This window comes from Haemaphysalis longicornis, unplaced genomic scaffold (assembly GCF_048455015.1).
Source record: "Haemaphysalis longicornis isolate Haplotype H1 unplaced genomic scaffold, Haemaphysalis longicornis Haplotype H1 scaffold_2, whole genome shotgun sequence".
NCBI classification, from domain to species: Eukaryota; Metazoa; Arthropoda; class Arachnida; order Ixodida; family Ixodidae; genus Haemaphysalis; species Haemaphysalis longicornis.
Genome location: NW_027526295.1, coordinates 7520907 through 7540700, shown reverse-complemented (window position 1 = coordinate 7540700; position 19794 = coordinate 7520907). Strand labels below are relative to the sequence as shown.

At 48.4% G+C, this 19794-nt stretch overlaps 1 protein-coding gene across 1 annotated transcript in view; it reads left to right on the top strand.

Annotated features, from left to right (window-relative positions):
- The window catches only part of LOC144166960 (phosphatidylcholine translocator ABCB4-like), a 220723-nt gene that overhangs the window by 31340 nt on the left and 169589 nt on the right, over window positions 1-19794 (top strand). Inside the window, exons 5-7 of the mRNA XM_077696394.1 lie at window positions 556-669; window positions 15018-15131; window positions 16592-16717. Coding sequence (XP_077552520.1) covers window positions 556-669; window positions 15018-15131; window positions 16592-16717 — 354 coding nt within the window. The remainder of the gene's footprint in view (window positions 1-555; window positions 670-15017; window positions 15132-16591; window positions 16718-19794) is intronic.

The window sequence follows — 19794 nt, the reverse complement described above, 5'->3', positions numbered from 1 at the left end:
ATTTTGTACGAATATCTAGTTTCTTCCGCCCACTGTAATGCATTGAAAAGGAGGTGTGGGTACTGTGATAAATAAATAAATTGTACCAATGGTATTCTATGCAAGAATTGCGTGTATGCCAGAAAATGTGAACCATGTGGCCTATACCATCTACGTAACGTTCATATTGCCTCTAAGGGCCCCTTCATACTCCTGGGTGGGAAAAAGCTAACGTTTGATCTGTTCCCCAGTCATGCTTATAAGGGACGGCACCACTTTCAGTTTTGTGCCTCACTGGAGGAGAGATGTGTCAACTGTATAGTTTGTTCCCCTTTACATCTGTTGTTAGGCAATGCCGACGATATAAGACACAGCTCATCTGCCGCATTGTACCTTTTCTGCTCGTTCCCCGCATCAGACCGTTTGTTGGCCACAACTCAACGTGTAGTGAAAAAATGGCTTTTGGGTGAACTCCAGGCATTCGTTGTAGAAGAATGAAAGACCAGTTCTCTGACAGAAAAATGAGATCTCGTGTAATAACTTCAGCACCTGACTGCGCCGTTTGATTGCACGCAGGTGTTCTTTAGCGTGCTAATGTTTTCCATGAGCCTGGGGCAGGCGACGCCATACTTTCACGCTTTCGCCAATGCGAAGCGTGCCGCCGGAAAAGTCTACCAAATCATCGACAGGGTGAGTGAACCATATCCTTGTGCCAAAGCCCCGTAATGCTCGAGCACCGGCGCTTCGTGTTAATCTGGTAGAAAGCAAACATTCGCGCAAAATTATTCCCAGTGCAAATATGTCGCAACTAACATGTCCCTAGTATAGGCTTAGTTGAACATTCCTCTTGACAACCCGTGATGTGACAGCCCGGACAGTTCTGTCTCACCAGTTATTGTTTGAACAATTGCGCTGCTGAGCACGAGGTCGCGGGTTCGATTCCCGGCCGCGGCGGCCGCTTTTCTGATGGAGGCGAAAAGCAAAAACGCCCGTGTGTACGAGATTTCGGCGCACGATAAAGATCCCCAGGTGGTCAAAATTAATCCGGAGCCCTCCACTACGGCACGCCTCATCGCCTGCGTTGCGTCGGCGCGTTAAACCCTACAATCAATCTATTGTTTGAACAACGCGCCCACATAAATTGAAAGACCGAAATGGAAGGGTTCTCAGGTGTATTATTCTCATATGAGGCGTTCTTTTCGAAATGAGTAGGGTCCAGATACCGAAACTGAGTCGGATAAAACTGCACTGACAGGAAAAACTCGGCAACTTTCCCCTAAAACAGGGGTGGCAAGAAAATAGTCGTGGTAACGCCCTGCAAACGTGTACGCAGGTAGTAGTTCGTATCGAAAATGAGCCACATCCTGCGGTTTCATGGATCAAGACGAGCCAAACTTATTTGCCTAATGGGAGTTTTCTTTTGGCTGGACAATTTGGCTTGACTGCTGCGTATGCAAGGTGCCTGGGGCACTTACTTCGACACACTTCCTAAAAGCTTCGAGCTTCGGGGCTTTCCGCTCAGTGAACAAGGCTTTCGTAAGGAAGCAGAAACGTCTTTTTACCATTTTTAAATAAGCCTTTGCTCCGCGATCACCAATTTCTTCAAAGATGAATCTTTTACCCGGTCAGACCTTAGATTTCATTATCTTACGACAGTCGTATGGCCAAGTGTTCATCACTGAAGTGCGCTGATACGTTTCGCTATCCATGCGTCTCTAAGCGTTCAAAGCACATTTGGATTTTAACCTTGTCTGCAAGGCCAGGAATCTTATTCCGAGGTCCCTTGGTTCTGCTGCGTCTCGTGAATACGCCCTTTCGCTAGAGCATGGTTTCACAAGCGGAGCGGCAACTACTTTAGGCCAGGATCTTGGAATGCAAGGACTCCGTCAGGCACCTGCAAAAACAAGTCTTCTTCGCTCGGCGGCGTCTCGAGCAGCAGTGTCCAGATGACTTCCCCAGCACCCAGTTACATGCGAACTACAAGGTGAGCCTCCAGTGCCGCCAGCAAGGGTTGTCGCATAAAAACAATGAGACTGCTGCCTCCCGTGCGTGTAGTTATGCCCGACCGTTCCACTTCGACTGTTCACAACCTGTCTTCGTACAGTCCAAATCCGGCCGAACTCGCTGTGCTTGAGCTCGGGTGAACTTCAACGCGGGCCCTGCGCCGAACGCAAGAAACCTCATCTGTACGGTCGAGCAGGCTATAGGACAGGTTGAGAACAGCCGCCGAGACGAGGCTCGAACTCGCGCAATCGGCATTCTTGCCAAGCTACCACGGCATCCTCGGACTACTCTTCTTGCCGAGGAATGTGATGCGATCAAGACCCTGCGCAGTAACACGGACATCGTAATACTTCCCGCTGACAAAGGAAGCCACCTTCACCTTAAATAGCGATGACTACGTTGAAAAAATATGTGATCTGCTGCAGGTCGACAGCACGTACGTGAAGCTAAGATGGGACCCCGCCCTAAAAGGTGGAACGAGGCTTGCAAGCGCTCTTGGCTCACATTTTCCGGTTAGTTCCCCTCCAACACAAGTCGCTGTACTTCAAGCTCCTCTGTCACAACTGCTCAGCACCTGCTTTATACGGCCTCCCTAAGATACACGAGCCGAACGTCCCGATGCGACCGATAGTAGACTTCACACGTTCACCCTTATACCGCCTGACGTGCTATTTGCACAAAGTTTATGCACCACTCGTTGGAAAGGGTTCTACTTTCGTACGCAACTCCTCAGATATTGAAAAAGTGCGCGACGTCACGGTGGGCGACGACGAAATAATGGTGTCCTTTGACATCAAGTCACTGTTCACCAGCATACCCGTGCATTTGGCGATGGAGGTTTGTCGGACTGCCCTGCAACATGACGACGGTTTGTGTAAAAGAACCCCCATCGAAGCACCGGATCTCCTGAAGCTGTTGCAGTTCTGCCTAGAGAACACTTTTCTTTTCCGTGGAGCGATCTGCAAGCATGTCCATGGCACAGCCATGGGCACATGTATCGCAGTGGCAACCGCCAACCGTACCATGGAAGCATTAGAAACTCGCGCGTTATGTTCATTCGAACCACGACCCAAGCTATTTCTGCGGTACATCGACTATTGTTTCTGCACCATCAAAAGGACTCACTAACTGCCTTTACAGAACATGTGAACGGTATGGAGGAATCAATTTTCTGTCGAGGAGGAGGCTGCAGGCCCTCTTCCTTTCCTGGAAGTGTCGGTTGAACGTCGTGACGATCGCCTTTCAAGGTTTACCGAAAAACCTACAATGGATGGTACCTCCATTTTAATTCCGTTCATCCAGCCTGTCATAAACGCTCTGTCGTGGCTTCCCTCGCCCAACGCGCCAAGAACCTCTGCTCACAGCCAGAAGACAGGGCTGCTGATCTACGTCAAGTGCGCAAAGAACTCGGAAATAGCGGCTACCCCAAGCACTTCGTGGACTCCGTGCTACGACGCTCACAACCATCACCACCCGCTGGTCCTCCTTGCCCAAGCCGAGTGGCGATCCCTTACGTGCCGGGCGTGAGCGAGCTGTCGAAAAAGATGACGCCTCGCCTCCCTCGAGCCCATCATAATCATCACCATGATCATGTTCCATTAGAGCACGCATCAGAACGGGTCCTGGCAGCTTGTTCCTTTTTCCACATTTTTGGTGCGAGAAACCCGGGATCAAGGGATCTCCAGAGGTGGGCCACACCGAGCGGATTTGTCATATTGTCTTCGACCGCATTCTAACCTCTGGGGAACAGAAATGAAGCCTCCGATTCAGCGAACACGTTGACCCAGCTCAAGGTTAGGCCAGCTAAAGAAGAAGACGACACGAGCTGGACCCATACGGCTGCATCTTTGCCGACGTAAATGTCCCTTCGCGGCTGCTTAACTCCCGGTACGACAACGTCGACTTCTGCTCCGTGAATTTGATCGCGAACCATATTGGCGTCCGCGAAGCTGCACTGGACCATGGAGGCCCTCATTGAAATACGGTGGACCGTCCGGGAGCGACTCAAATATATGATCGGCAAGGTTGAAGGCATTCTACGCATTGGGCTACCACCTATATGGGACTTAACTCATCTGTTAAGAATTCTGACTGACCAAAACGATTGCCTGGGCAAGATTAACCGAGAAATAGAGAATATCGTGGACATCGAAAAGCTGGAATCGGGGATGTTTGACGCCTTCGATTTTGAAGGCAGGGTAATATCGGCAAAAGTGCAACTGGAAATGAGTATCACCGATGCCAGAACTAACCGACGAGGTCGCATAGCGTCCATCAAAGTCCGTGTTTGGTCAGAGCTCCGACAGCACCGAAAGGATGAAGACATAGATACGTAAAATATGGAAACACCTAATGAAAAGAATAATCCTACCGCCCCAAATCATAGGTGCCACTCCAATCCAGCATTGAATTTGCAAGATATATTGACAATGGCGAACGGCTATCTTGGGTGCTGTGCCGCAAATACTTGGTACCATCTAACGAACAATAACTGCTCAGAGCAAAGTGAAATTTTTCTTAATATATAGAGAGATTAGAGCAAGCAGAAAACACCGTTGACAACTCGACCGTTGGTTATCAGATACCAAGAATGAGAAATTGCGGCAGTTAAAGTATCCGACCACGAGAAATCGCAAGAAACAGACAGCCGCAGGTCATCTGAAGGGCAAGAGAGAGAAGCTACCACGTTTCTGAAGCGACCGCACATGTTTACGTTCCATAAGGTAAGAGGTCGCATGAAACCCCTGAAATGTCGCCAGAAAGGTAGGAAAGGAGGATACATTTATGAGTGGTTTGCTTCGGAACGTGGCACATGTAATACCCAAGCGGCCCCATTTGATGGGTTGTGGCAAGATGCAGAAGATACGCCGAGTCGCGAACAGCCCCACGACGACAGAGAGAGTTAGGCGAAAGTGAAATGAAATCGAAACAATGCCTTGGATTCAAAAGAACTCCCCGAGATTTCTAAAGGGGTTACAAACAACGCTAACTTCAGTGAAGAACGGCAAAGCCTGCCGGCGAAAAAACATTTTTTATCCACTAATTACAACACTGGTTACGTTTTGTATCTACTGGTATCCACTGGTAACCACTCGTTAGTGGTGAATTCGTCGGTTGGAGGACTTTCATCTACAGGCAAGGTTCAGCAGCTGCTCATCGAGGCCAGAGTTCTACGCTTCGGCAGGCTAACAAGCATCGATTTCATCGGTAGAAGCAGAAGAGGCGAGTTCCCCGACTCTGCTTGCTTCGACGGACTTCAATTCTTTATGCCTGTCAACTGGACTGCTTTACGGCCACGAATGCCAGAACGCTGTAAAATTTTGTAACCATCTTCGCCCAGGGGAGGATGTTGAAAAAGATGACGCCTCGCTTCGCACGTGCCCATCCTAATGATCATGATCATGTTCCATTAAGGCACGCATCAGAACAGGTAGTGGCGACTTGTCCCTTTTTGCACACGAGTATTTGGTTGGGTTCTGCGCGCGTACGATGTGCACGTCGCTCACGTCCACGCGCGCAAGCTGAGGCACGAGATGGTGGCTGTAAAGGACAGAATCAAGAAAGACAAGTTCCCTAAGGTGGTGCACAAATTTCCCTTACAATACTGCGACTATTGCTACATTGGCGAGAGCGGCAACTTCGAAAGAAGATTGCGCGAACACAAGAACGACGTGAAAAACAAGATTGGGCCGAATGCGCTTGCGGAACACGTGGAAGCCATGGCATAGAAAATAGGCTGGAACGAAGTGTCAGTTTTCGCCAGAGAAAGGAAATGGCTGTCACGTCGATATCATGAGTCACTGGTGATTCAAAATACAGAAAAAGCCCTGAACCACAATGAAGGCAATCTGACGCCTACGTATACAAGATGCCTGCGGCGATTACTTCGACGCACTTCTTGGAAGCTTCGAGCTTCGCGGCTTTCCGCTCAGTGAACAAGGTTTCAGTACGGAAGCCGAAACGTATTTTTACCTTTTTAAATAAACCTTTGTCAGTGATCACCAATTTATTCAACTTTTATTTCAGCTCTAGGTGCAGTCATAATTACATAAAACATGATACAACACCTACACAAAGCCCATCTTCCCCTTCATGTTATCATCCGATCGCCCTGACAAGCTGCCTGTGCAAGCTTTTCGAGAAAATGATCTATAGGAGACTCATGTACTAAAAGTACAATGGTCTTCTCGAGAACTGGCGGGCTGGCTTCAGGGCGGAGTGGTCCACAAACGATCAACTGTTAGCATTAGAATCCTACATCAAGGATGCCTTCCTTCGCAAACAGTTTTGTGTAACGGTGTTTTTTAACATCGAGTAACCCTATGACACCGCTTGACGCTACGGAATCCTCAACGACCTAAAGCCATTTAGTGTTTAAGGCAACATGATGATCGCCTTTGCTAGTTATTTGTCCGAGAGAACATTTCGTGGGAGTGTTGGAATGCACCCTGAAATGCTCACTTGCAAGGAAATGGCGTCCCACAAGGTGGAGTTTTAAGTTGCACACTGTTTATAGTCAAGATAAACTTCCCTGGAAAGGCATCGCCACCTACAATTTTCTAAGTGATGTATGTAGACGAGGTGCGAATAGCGTTTAAATCTTGTAACATGTCCTTGCGCAATCGTCAAGTCTATCTTGTTGTCAGAAAAGGTGCTGGCTGGCCAGATAAGAAGGGTGTTAAATTTGATCAAGAAAACACATTCTGTTCTCTGTGAGGCGTGGAATACCTCCAGACCCTGACATTACATTCAATGTTACATTACATTACATTCAATGTACTACCGACAAATTTTAGGAATTACGCGAAAGACACTGTGAGCGATCATGTCTAATACCAGAAGCACTAGAGCGAAACACAGCCGACATTTAACCGAATATAGATTCCACACAGACACATTCAAGTACTCATTTTTTCCCCAAGCAATCAGAGATTGGAACGCGTTACCAGATAAGGTGGTTGCATGCAGAACCCTTGACGCTTTTATGTCGGCAGTATGAAGCCTGGACCATGTCTGAGCAGTGCCCGTATAACTTATCTATTGTGGTTTTCAGTCTCATTTTTGTGCGCATGTGCATGTACTTTATACCGTTCACCCGTTCTCATCTTTATCCCCCAGGATGAATTTTGGTTCACAAAAATGGTATATTGTGTAATCTAGAATAGTGTACTGCCGCAGCTTTCCTACATGGTTCTTATTTTTCATGTTTTACGTTTCCCTTCTACAAATAGAGTATTGTAAACGCGAAGTGTGCTTTGAATTTATTTTTGGTATGTGCTTTGTCATTGCTCTGTTTTAAACGCGAAGTGTGCTACGAAAGTTTAATTGACGTGTGCTATGTCATTGTTATGAATGTATCACCCAATTCCTGCAAAAGCCTCCACTAAGAGGCTAGCAGTATGTTCTAAATAAATAAATAAATAAATAAATAAAAAGCTACCAATCCAATCAACTAAGGGCGATTTATTAGGTATAACGCGAACTGTATGAACAACTTTTAAGTGGGTAAAGGTGTCGAACGCTTTGGAGTAGTCTATAAAGACTGCCCCGATGTGGTTTCCTTTGTCAAGAGCGAGAGCAACGTGATGAGAAATTCAACAAGCTGAGTTATTGTACTAAAGCCGCGACGAAAACCATGCCGCACGTCACACAAAATATTATTACATTCAAGAAACTTCATAATATGACTGAATATGATATGTTCGAGAGGTTTAAATGATTGAGACGTTATGAAATCGGACGATAGTTCAATGGTGACTGCTTGTTGCCGGATTTCAACATGGGAAATATTTTCAGTAATATCCATACTAACGGGACAGTCGCCGTACATAAAGATTTATTACAAATTAAAAAAAGTACCGGCTGGTCCAAGCACAATATCTAACCAAAAAAGCATTGTTGATTCCTGATTCCATCAGAACCACAGGATTTCTTGTTGTCCAGGTGCAAAATAATTTTAGAATCCTCCCCCCGCGACACATGGTTATATCGCCAATCGAGTAACGCGACTCGTGTGGGAAATTGAGTATTTCGAAGTTGTCGGTCATGAACACTGACTGGAAGTACTCGTTGGAGGCCGTGGCGATAGTTGTTGGGTTGCAAACGTTGCAAACGTCCACACCAAAATGCACTGCAGAGAAACCAACTTTCTGTGTCTGATGACGCTGATGATAGTGGGAGAAGTAAAAAGTGGTTGAGATGCCAAGCTTCCTATCGTCGAAAGCCAGTCTCTTCGAAGTCATAAATCCGAGTCGTTACGTCCAAAGCACAAGCACGAAAGCAATTTCACAAAATTCCACAGAAGCACAAGAAGCACCTCAAAAAAAGTACGAGGCGGAGAAGGAATAAACTTTATTTTGGCGAGCTTTAGGTGCTGATGTGTGGGCACCCGCCTAGTGGGGTTTTTTTTTTCTAATCCGGGATACCCTGGCATGCGCTGGCCACCCGGGACCTCTCCACCAGGCGGCGCTGGAAGGAGAGGTCGGACATAGCTGGTCAGCGATGCTCGTATGTAGGTTGGGGATTAGGAATGAGGGATGGGGTTTGTTGACACCCCCATACCAGATGATATAGAGTGCTAGATTGGGGGCAGTATTTGCAAAGTGCGGGAAACAGGAGGGGGGGACATTGCATGGATTAGGGGGGGGGGGGGACATTGCATGGGACATTGCTTGGATTATGCGTAGTTTGAAGTTAGAGAAGCACAGAGTAAAATATGCTTTGAGATCAGGTTGACGGCAATGGATCAACGATGGTGGGCCGCTATTTAGGTACCTATACTTGAAAAGCGTGGACACGCAGTGGTTAAGAAAGACCAGAAGGCTAACGATGAAGTACGGAAAGAACAGTGGAGAATCCAAAACAGCCAAGGTAACCAAAAAGGAGGCAAGGCAGACTGAAACGAATAAATGGGGGGAAAAAAATGGAAGCTAAAACGTCGTTAGAGGTGTACAGGGCTGAGAAATTGAACATCAGAAAGGAAAATTTCTACGATAATTCCCAGGGCAGTGCTTTGCTTTTTGAGGCTAGAGCAGGTTGCCTGCGAACTAAGAGTTTTGTGGGGAAGTATTCACAAAATGATGGGGTATGCGTGGCCTGCGGAAAAGAAACAGAAACTATGCCGCACATAGTGTTAGAATGTGAGAGTATCCATCCAAATCTACATGAAGGTAATATTGGGCTTCCAGAAGCCCTAGGATTTAAGGGTATCAGAGAGGAAGTTAACTTCAAAGCTGTAGAGGTGACGAAAAGAAGATTAGAATGCTGGTGGACGAAAAGCAGAGAGGGGAATATTGCCTAGGACAGTTACCACCTGTAACAGGAAAAAAAAAAGTATTTCGGGCCTAATAAGCTTTAGTTCCTGCCCTAAGCAGCGCTAGTATTAAACCAAGAGTGTAAAACATGGTTGTATTAGTCCTTTTTGGTAAGATGGCATGTCATCACCCCACTTCAAAGGGGAAACCAATAGCAATCATCATCATCGTGTATTGGAGGGGGGGGGGTAGACCTCATTTGCAATCGTCGGGATATTGCAGCACCGGTTCTGGATAGGTATGGGTGCGGCGCTGGGTATTGTTAGCGCCCGCGCCTGTAGTGGGAGAGTATTTCGGCGTACTTTCGCACGGGCGTAGGCTCGTGGAGGTTATGTTGTGTGTTTCTTCCCACGTATTGTGGACGCCCAGTTGTAGTAACTTGTTTGTTGCCATTTTGGGAGGCAATCCTACTGTGCTTTTGTAGGCTTGCCGTATCGCGGTGTTCCGTTTGTTTTGTTCCGAAGGTTTTAGGGCTAGGTACGCAGCGCTGTATGCAATCCCGCTGGTAAGGGTGGCTTGGATTATGCGCAGAGTATCTGATTCCTGTAAGCCAAATGTTCAATGAGAAAGTCGATGGGTAAGGTGCATTAATTGTGAGAGAGTACGTTGGAGTGGTAGGATTGTTTGGGCACCCGACCCGTCTTTCGGAATAGTGAGCATAATTCGGAGGTGGGGGACGTTATGAACGGGTTGATTATTGATGCTGAGTTCAGTATCCGATATTGAGTTGACGTGGTATTTAGGTGTTCGTTTACACAGACTAAGCAAAGCGGATTTTTGAGGGCACATTCTAGCCCTCGGTCTTGCAGGTATTGTTGTGCTACTTGTATGGCACTTTGAATTGCGTTTTGTTGGTCACCTATGGGGTCCGTAGGAGTCCAGAGCCGCATGTTGGGATGGTTGTCAACAGAGGAGCTAGGTCTTTCATTCGGATGTTAAAAAGTACTGGAGAAATCACTGAGCCTTGTGGAGTTCCTCTAGGTATAGTTTGGAAAGTGTGAGAACGGATGTGCCCGATTCCCACTGTTGCAGTGCGATTGGTTTGGAATATGGCAATGTAGTCGTAGAGACGTTGGCCGCACTTACTGGAGGTGAGACCTTGTAGGATTGCTTGATGAGTGATATCAAATGCTCCTTTGATGTCTAGAGCCTGGATCAAGAATTTGTAAGTTTGCCAATGATATCTTCTTTCGGCTGAAGTAGAACATCTAGGGATGAGAGATGTGAGCGGAATCCATACATCGTATCCGGAATGTAACAGTTGTCCTTGATGTGGGGTGAAAGTCGGTTGGGGACCATGTGTTCTAGGAGTTTTTCAAAACAGGAGGTTAAGAAGATGCATCATCATCGTAATTTTCTTTGAGGCTGGGTTATCTAACTCAAGAAAACCCAGCCTCAAAAAAAATCTTGGCGTGGTCGGAATCAAACTTGGTCCTCGCGCTGTTAGGACGCCAACAACTATATATCCGATTGCGCCATTCCGACGTTATTTTGGGCCGAAGCATCTTAGGTGCTCGGGATTTCGGCGTCTCATGTTGTAGTCGTTCTCATGTCGTCGTATCATCATGTCGTCAAGGTACTGACACCGGGACACTCGTTTTCCAACGCCTCGCGCTAGAACGTAACTCGTACTAAAAGAGCACACCGGTGCACTCGTTCTCTAACGCTTAGCACTAGAACTTTTCATCCCCGCGGGGAAATCGCGTACAACAAGAACACGCCGGGACACTCGTTTCCCAAAGCCTCACGCTAGAACGCTGCGTGCTTCAACGGCACGAGACTTATAAGAAGGCTGTATACCTCTACCACGCAACGGTTTCACCTCCGTGGTCAAAAGCGCTAAGGCTCCAAGAATACATTTATACACTGCCTGCTTCGCCCCTCCCAGGTTTCACGTCAGTGGACATGACCAGGGATTTTTATAGCATTAAGAGCACATTCCAATGGTTTCTAATTAGAACAACTGTCCAAGCGAGAGGCGGGTAGGAGCAGTCTGTTGAAACCACGATCAAGCCGGAGATCTCCTTTCTAGACGCAGGGACAGGCACTGATGATGGCGGTTGCAGGTCAGCAGCACATACCCCCGCGGTGATTGACGATGGGTTCGCACATACCATTCCCTTCCCGAATTGTTCAGTAAAATCATCCCCCCCCCCCCCCCCCACCGACGGAGGAGCCATCCTGGCGACTTACGGCGAGTCTCGGACGGGAGGGTCGTAGTATCGCTTTGAGCGGCTGACATGAACTGTTATGAGACCACGACGGCGGAGGTCGTCTGACGGCGTTAAAGGTTCAACCACGTAGTTTACAAGCGATTAACTGATGACACGGTAAGGGCCGTGGTATTTGCAAAGCAGATTGGTAGCCAGACCTGGCGTTGTAGAAGGTATCCGTAGCCAAACTATATCAGCAGCATGAAAAGTGGGCGACGAGTGGCTCTGGTCATGATACTGCTTCTGGCGACCCTGGTCATGTGCCTTCAACGAACGGGCAAGCTGTCGGCATTCCCCGGCATGATGCCTTACTTCGAAAAGATGGTGGCGTTCCGAAGTGTCAGGGAAGTGAACAAGAAGGTTCGCGGCCGTAAAGTAAAAATAAAGGTGAAAAACTCGTAGTGGTCTGTATGGCTGTGTTGAATGCATACGTCACAAAGGGGACTACGACGTCTCTGATCGAATGGTCGGAAGCGATGTACACCGCAAGCATGTTCCTGAACGTACGGTTGAACCTTTCGGCGAGCCCGTTCGTTTGCGGATGATAAGCTGTCGCGGTGCGATTCACCACTTTGCATTCGGTCAGAAGCGCTTGAACAGCCTGAGAGGAATACACGCCCCCGATCGCTGAGTAGTTCCCGAGGTGCCCCGTGGTGCAGAAGGGAACGGATGATGAATCCCCTGACGTCGCATGCAGCGGCAGCGGGCAACGCAGCGGCTACGGCGTAGCGAGTGAGGTGATCTACAGCCACGATGATACAGTGATTGCCAGAAGCAGCGTGTGGCCCGTAGAGGTTGATAAAGGCCCGTAGAGGTTGATACCGACTCGCTCGAATGGACGAGTGGGGCACGGCAAGGGCTGCAGCGTGCCAGCCGGCTTCGGGGCAGGTGTCTTTCGTCGTTGACACTCGGGACGGGCGCGAATGTACCTATGGCACGAAGGCGCACATTTTCCTGGCGCAGCCTTCAGGGCTCCCGCATAGGCGCTCTGCGGATCCGCATGGTGGGAGAAACCCACCTCTTTTCTTAAGCTACGAACTTCCCAAGTTGTATGAAGCTACTGTTTGAAAGTCCACTTCGTGCATAGCGCATTGCTTACAGAGCGCTAGGCTTGTATTCCGCGCTGGCGCGACATAACGTTCTGGCGGGATGAGTCAGCCGCCCGCCAGGCCTTGGCGCGTACACCGCCTGTTCCGTAGACACGAGAGATCTTCGCGATCGCCGCCAACGTCTTGCGCACGCATGCATGTTTGACATGCAGGGTGCCGCACGCAACGTGAGTCGAAATGGCTGGCAGCTTCGCTGAAAACGGCGCGCAGTATTGTTTCCTTCATGGTACGCACCTTTTATGATGCATTGCTTGCCAAATTTTTAAACGTCGATAGCGAAGCCATGACGGGTGAAAAACAAAACAAAAGAAACAAACAAATCGTGACATGCGTTTTTTTAGTTTTGTTAAGCTTGCTCCATCCATGTCACTGAATGCTGCGAAGAATCGTTACACGAATTCATATGCTTGCACGTTCAGAATGCGCGGCGGAAGTAATCCGGAGCTTTTTGCACAAACTGCATTATATAATATACACATATCAAATAAAACATCGCTGATGAATTGGTGTGCGTAAATGGCAGGAGTGCATCTCCATGCTTACTCCCGCACTGAACAAGAGTGGAATTTAACTTTTGCTCTTCCTACTGGAGAGAGACGACGCGCGGGTTTGCTCTTCACTGGGGCACAAGCGGAACCGGGGCTGCACTCCGCCCCACACGAGAAGAGTACGCGGTCAGTTTTGCTCTTCCTCCTGATGAGAGCGAGCATTGCATCCAACTCCCCGCAGCTTTCGAGGGGAGTGCGCCAACGCTCACAAGAGTACAATGACTGTTGGACTCTTCAAATACTCCCCCGATTTCTTAGTGGGATGGAGATCGGATAAGATGCGAGGAGCAAGGAGCTGAAGATGATGCCCCAGCATACAGAACGGTGACCGTCAAATGTGGGGTACTTTTTGTTTTACTATTCATTTACGTGACCCACTGCAGCACTGGCGTAGCCAGAAATATTTTTGGGGGGTGTTATAGCCCCAGAAATTGAGAAAGATAGTCTGCGCCCAACAATATGTTATTTTCGTCTTCGTTTCGTATTCTCGGTTTTGCATTTCGATGTATAGATGAAGCTGGTACAAATCAAGGGCGGAAACATGGCGAAAGTGAGGAGGGTATGCGCCACAGGCGTTCCGACAGCGAAACCCACCCCTACCCTGGCTACACCCTTGCACTGCTTCTGAACCGCTCATTGTCGTACAATCACCAACGACGCATTTTTGAAGGGCTCAGCGATCCACTAATGAGCTGGCCTTAAATGTGCGAAATGCATTGGGAAGGAAATTTCCGCGGTTAGGAAGCCTTTGAAGGACTATCGACCTCAGAAAATGCGTTTGGAAGTTGATTACGTACAATACTCATTCTCGTTTTGCAGTGCACGTCACTTCTCACCCTCTGTTTTTTCTAGTCGGGGGAAATGAGCTCTTCTGTGCACCACAAAAGGGAGCTTAATAAAGGAGCGCTGTCATTGTTACCATAATTGGCCCATCCATGACACCATCCGCTGTCATGCATACTGCAGTATGCAGTGCATACGAGATGTCCCGCGTTTTTGGTACAATTGGGCTGTAGGAGCGCAGAACACTTATTTTGGTAGTCGTCATACGAACCGCACAATAATGCAGCGCGGAAAGAAGCCGATGGTTGATGAAAATCGCAGGTGGCACTGCGTGGTGGGAGCTGGGTTGCACAGTTGGATTCCCGCGAGCTCGCGTTTGTCGCTAGAGGGGCAACCAGAGCTGTGTGGGTGTGGACGGTGTGCAAAGCAGGAAAGGTGCACGAAGCACATCATGTTCCAGCGTTTTGGCGTCATGCACAGCTGATGCGGTTCGCGAATCGGTGCGGGGAATTGGAAAAAAATAGCATCCACACGAAGAGTTCCTTGCCTGCAAAACCCTATAAAGTTCGTAACACACGCGCGTTTCCTGTAGGGCTTAAGGCGAATACTGTCAGATGACTGCGTAACTTTCAGGTTCGGTTTAATCATACGGTGTGCCACGCACTTTCCTGCTCCCGGCACGCAGCGGACGCAAGCTTAAACGCTGCAACCGCAACGATTCCGGGAAAATCGGATTGTTTGCTTTTGAAACTGGCTTTGTACGTGCTGCTCGTTTGCGCTCCCTACGGCTTGCAAAAGGGCCCCCATTCAGCTCAACTAATATCGGAGTTCGCAGAAAATGGACCCTACGCTCGAGGTAGTCTAAGAACGTTGCTCGAGGTGCCAGTGGACGGCACTCCGACTGCTCCCTGCTTCGGCGCTTGGGCGTCCAAACAAGGCTGGGCCTCAGCTTGCTCAAGTTTTGTAGCTGCGTACTTTTCCTGCTTCACTTTCACACATCGGTAGTCCTGGGAGCTTCAAGGTTCAGGTAACAATGTGTGCCTCCTGTTCTCTACCCGCGCGAGACAGAAACCAGCCATCGACAGCGGGTCTTCGGAGGGCCTCAAGCCACAAGAGACGGAGGGCGCCCTCCAGTTCAGCGAAGTCACCTTCTGCTACCCTTCGCTCGCTTCCGGAACGCCGGTGAGTCCCCGGGGTGCATGCGGCTGACCTGCGCAGTGAGCGCTGCACACATTTCGCCAGCTGTGACAAGGACCAAGCATGCGGCTTGGTTGCTAGGTTGTGTTACGGGGCAACTACAAGGGGCCATGGAGACGGAATGCAAGTTTACTTCATTCGAAAAGATGCCTCGTTAGAATTACGCCGACACCGCTTATAACACGAACTTCACTAAAATAAGCCGTACAACGCGGAAAACAGAATACTCAACAGACACCCCAGCTGCTTTTCCGCACTAAACATATACTAATATTGGCAGCTCGTGGCGATCAGCTGATGCTCACAATATCCAACGCAAAGTAAACAGGGATTTTAAAGGCCAACTGCAACGAAATTTTCGGCTTCTTAAATGCACTATTTTCTGGTAGTATTACCTTAAAAAGTGCTATAATGTAAACTTTCAAGGCTCAGGTATGCGTCGTTGCATCGTAAACGAAGGAAAAAAATGCTGAAAAAAAAGCTGAGCTCGTCGGAACTCAACCGTCTGCCGTACACGCCACGGATCAGGACCAAAGTGGTCGCTAGTTTGCCGAAGCGACCCACCAGGAGAACGTCGCTCGCCAAGTGCACCCACAAGACAGCTGCCGACCCGCAAGTTATCTCGTTTCGCTACAGCGGACCAAGTATTTACCAAACGATACGCTGAAAACCCGTTCGGATTCGTTCGCAGGGTTTGCGAGCGCCTTTGGTTCCAATCAGATTTACGCAATGCTCCGGCGCTTGCAATCCAGTATCTAACGTTGAGGCATCTGACGGTGCCATACCGACGAAACATAAATTGCGATGTGCAAGTTCATATCGATGCAGAAGCATTCAACTGTTCCTGTGAGTGCACAATTCCCTTTCCTGTTTTAGCGATTCCTATGAAAGAGGGATCAACCACATTTTTTTTACAATTGTTTGTTTTTATAATTTACCCGACGTCCCTCTTTCAGCTGGGTTTGCCATACTAAACCAATTTATTCTACCGACGCTGTATGCTACCTTGTTTCATGCCGACGCCTATTTTGCACACAGGGAGCTCTGCTCAAACGTCGCCGGCATACGACACCACCAGGTAACTGCAACTGAGATCCTGTATCCAAACAAGAAAAATGTAAAAACGGATCTCAAATCTTTTAAACTCCCCCTTCTTTTCCTGCTCCTTAGGCTAGGTGAAGCGGTTTTACCTATCCCGACGCCAGCTATAGACGTGTCACTAACGTTTTCTCTGTACATTTTTTAGTGTAAATTATATTAAAACCTCTGGATACGTTTTTTGTGTCAAATTGGGCGAGCTGTTTTGTATAGTTCTCTCCTCGCAATAGTATTTCTAATAAAAGAGCTGCTTCCGGTGAAGCCGAATGTGAGTAGCAGTGTGCGGGCCTGCTTGACCCGCGGCATCTTTGGGTGGCACTGAGGCGGTTAATTGTTTTGCGTTTCAGGCCCTGCACAAGTTCTCCATGTCAATCGATCCTGGCGAAACTGTGGCTGTGATCGGAAAAAAGAACTGCGGGAAAAGCACGATCATCAACCTTCTCCTGAGATTCTACGACGTCACACAGGGACAGGTAATACGACTGCATCAGCAGTTTGGTCATGCCGTTAACAATATCGAGAGCACGTGCTACAATATATGCTCTAGAAGCCTCATTTGCAAAAAAAGGTAACTCACCAGTGTTTCCTCTATACCGCTTGAAACAGAAAGAAGCCTAAAGGCAACTAAGAGAAAGTTAGATATGTGCAAAGAGAGAAAACGCACAGCATGGACGACATGATAAAAGTGGAAGAACGATTCTACACCAGACTATACGCCAACGTAGTTAGATCGGAGGCAACTACTCAGTATAGAAGCTTAGATCACGTAGTCCCACTAATAACCAAACACGAAACTGAAAAGACTCTGAAGGGCGTGAAAAAGGAAAGGCTACAGGGGACGACGGCATTACCGCGGGTTTTGTAAAGGAGGGGGGAGATATTGTATTCTCCACTACTCTCGGAAGGTTGAAGGTCTTCAAAAGTGCCCATAGCCTGGAAGAGCGCCAGCGTAATTTTGTTTCAGAAAAAGTAAAATAACAAACTTTAAATGGGTCGTGAAAGTCGTTTGAGTGCACTAAATTCACTAGCGCAATCGTTAGGTTGGGTGGCCAACGTCATCTGCGCCAATTATAACATTTTTACGTGCAGCGGAGAGCTCACACTTTCCTTGCAAAGTTTCTTGCTGCGTTCCCAGCCTTTCGTGCGTGTTTTTGGGCTCCACCTTCGTTCCGCATGTACGTCATCGATTCTCCTTTGTGCGTCACGAAGCAGAAACATTGCCATTCGACGGCTTTTTCTCACTTCAGGCGAAGACAACCGTCGTCTGCTCAGCGTTGACGGGACGCGGTAGCGCCTTTGGTTAATCAGCGCTTCTTGCAGCACGCTCGACGCTATCTCGTTCGTCCATGTTTATCCTTCTTACCCTGTTACCACGCTTCTCGTTAAGGCGTGGTGGCTAGGCCGACACGACGCCGACTTCCGAATTCGCGGAGCGCCAATTGCTACAGTCGAGTCCTTTTAAACCATACCGTTTATAGCAATATATAGGATATAACGATGACACCGTCAACTTCTGTATTCTTTCTATGGTAAGATAAACCGCTTACTACAATGCTCCAGTGCCACGATATCGTATATAAGGGCCGAATCCGGTTATATTATGCACCAAAAGTGCAACAGTGATGACTCTAATGACGCGGTTGCGCAGCCTACTCAGGTAGTGTCTTCGCAGGAGGCCCAATGCGTGACACAGCCCCTCGGGGACTTTGTTTCCGCCAAGGGCACTTACCTCAGCTAGGTTAAGCACCTACAGATGCTCTTGGAAAAGATTTGCACCAGCTTAACACGCGGCAAACAAAAGTGACCGACTGTGGCTTCTTTTTCGCAAATTAGTAGTGGTACCTACTGTAGTGAAGCTGTAGCGAGCTAAACTAAATGCGAATAAAATGTTTTGAGCTCTGTTCCGTCCTTTTATTTCGCAACCCGCTGTTAACAATTATCGCTTATAACGATGGGATTTGCGGCGCTTCTTGTGGTAGACGAGCTGCATGTTTCGTGGGATGCTTGCCACTCGATGTGTGTCCTTAAATCGAGGGGGATGCATTGTTTTTGGTTTTCCGTTTCCATTGGGACCTGATAGTTTAGGCGGCACAAGGTAGCTATGCCCGTCTTTGTAAGCTTAAGCCGTTCGGTTGGCTTGCCAGGTGCGCTTCTGTCAGTTCATCCCACGTAATATGAACCCCTAGCTCCAATTAACTACAATTCACGCTGTGAAGGTGGTTGGAAAGCAAAGCTGCGAAGGAGCTCCCCAACAATTCCACATGCGGCGTCACTTGAATTCCCACACGTGGCTGTAGAGAGAGTGAAACCAGAGCTTGTGCCAGCCGTTACGTGAGATTCGCGGGGGCGCCGTCCTGAAAGCAGCAGCGTTGCCAACGACCGGGTTCGAGCCGCAGACGCTGCCGCTGTAGCCCGGCAGTGCTTCAGAAGAAAGAAAATGGAGAGGAGCGTGTTTCGAAGGGTGAGACAGCGGAACCTAGCCATCCTGATGTGCTAGCTCGGGGCTACACCCCAGCACGACACAAGCGCAGTCATAAAAACAATCCGGCATGTGAGCTTAGTGATTCCCATTTATACAGACTTAAACTAAATAGTTTCCCAAGTTTTAGAATTGCGAGAAAGCTGACGGAACTTCTATAATCGGTATTTACAAGGACCAGTTGCTCCATTGGTCTTTTATGATACCTGTTGAAACACAACGGAATTGGTATTCAGCCGTTTATTAAATGCATTTGTATTCGTGACAGAACTTGCGCAAAAGGTGGTGTTTCTTTAGCGGATCGATGTCTGTAAGTGGTCTCTACATTTTGTTTTCCCGCCATGCAAACCCATCCTTAACGTATGTTTGCCGTACGACCACTTAATTCCGTCGGGTGCGGGTTACCCCGGAGCAGCTGTCGAACAAGTTAATCAAGCCGTGCGAATGCAGTGCGCAATGGACGCGAAGCTACGCTAAAACAGGCCCAAAACAACTCTTCCTAAAGCAGATGACAAAGCCGGCGAAAGGGTCCCGCCGACGCGTCCCTCGGGGTGAGCACCTGGAACGCTGGGTAATGGCGCCCTATCGCCGCGCCATCTACACTGTGCTCCATGAATGAAAAGCGCCCTCAACTTCTGCCGCCGCGTTGGAAGTTTTTTGTCCCGCACGCCGCCAAAGGACCGTTGCCTGGCAGAGGTAGAATGCTTTGCTTTAAAAATACACACGTAGCGAAGCATTACTCAACAAAGTCCCATAGGAATGTGATAGGCGAGTGTCGGCGAATCGAATGCCGCAGCGTCTGCTCTGCTGGCGTTTATCTTTCTACGCGGGTGTTTCTCGAACCTTCGAATTACATCCAGGACACTGTAGATAAACGGTGACTATTCTAGGTTGCTAACATTAGTGCAAAGCATTCTCCCTATCAAATGAGACAATCTGTGCGGCATAAGGATGCAAGAATGGAAAGTGCGCTTCACTCGGGGCAGAGACAACACACCCAGGCACAGTCGTGCGATAAAAGAAGAAACAAATCCAATGCATCATTTGCAGCATTACCCCCCCCCCCCCTAA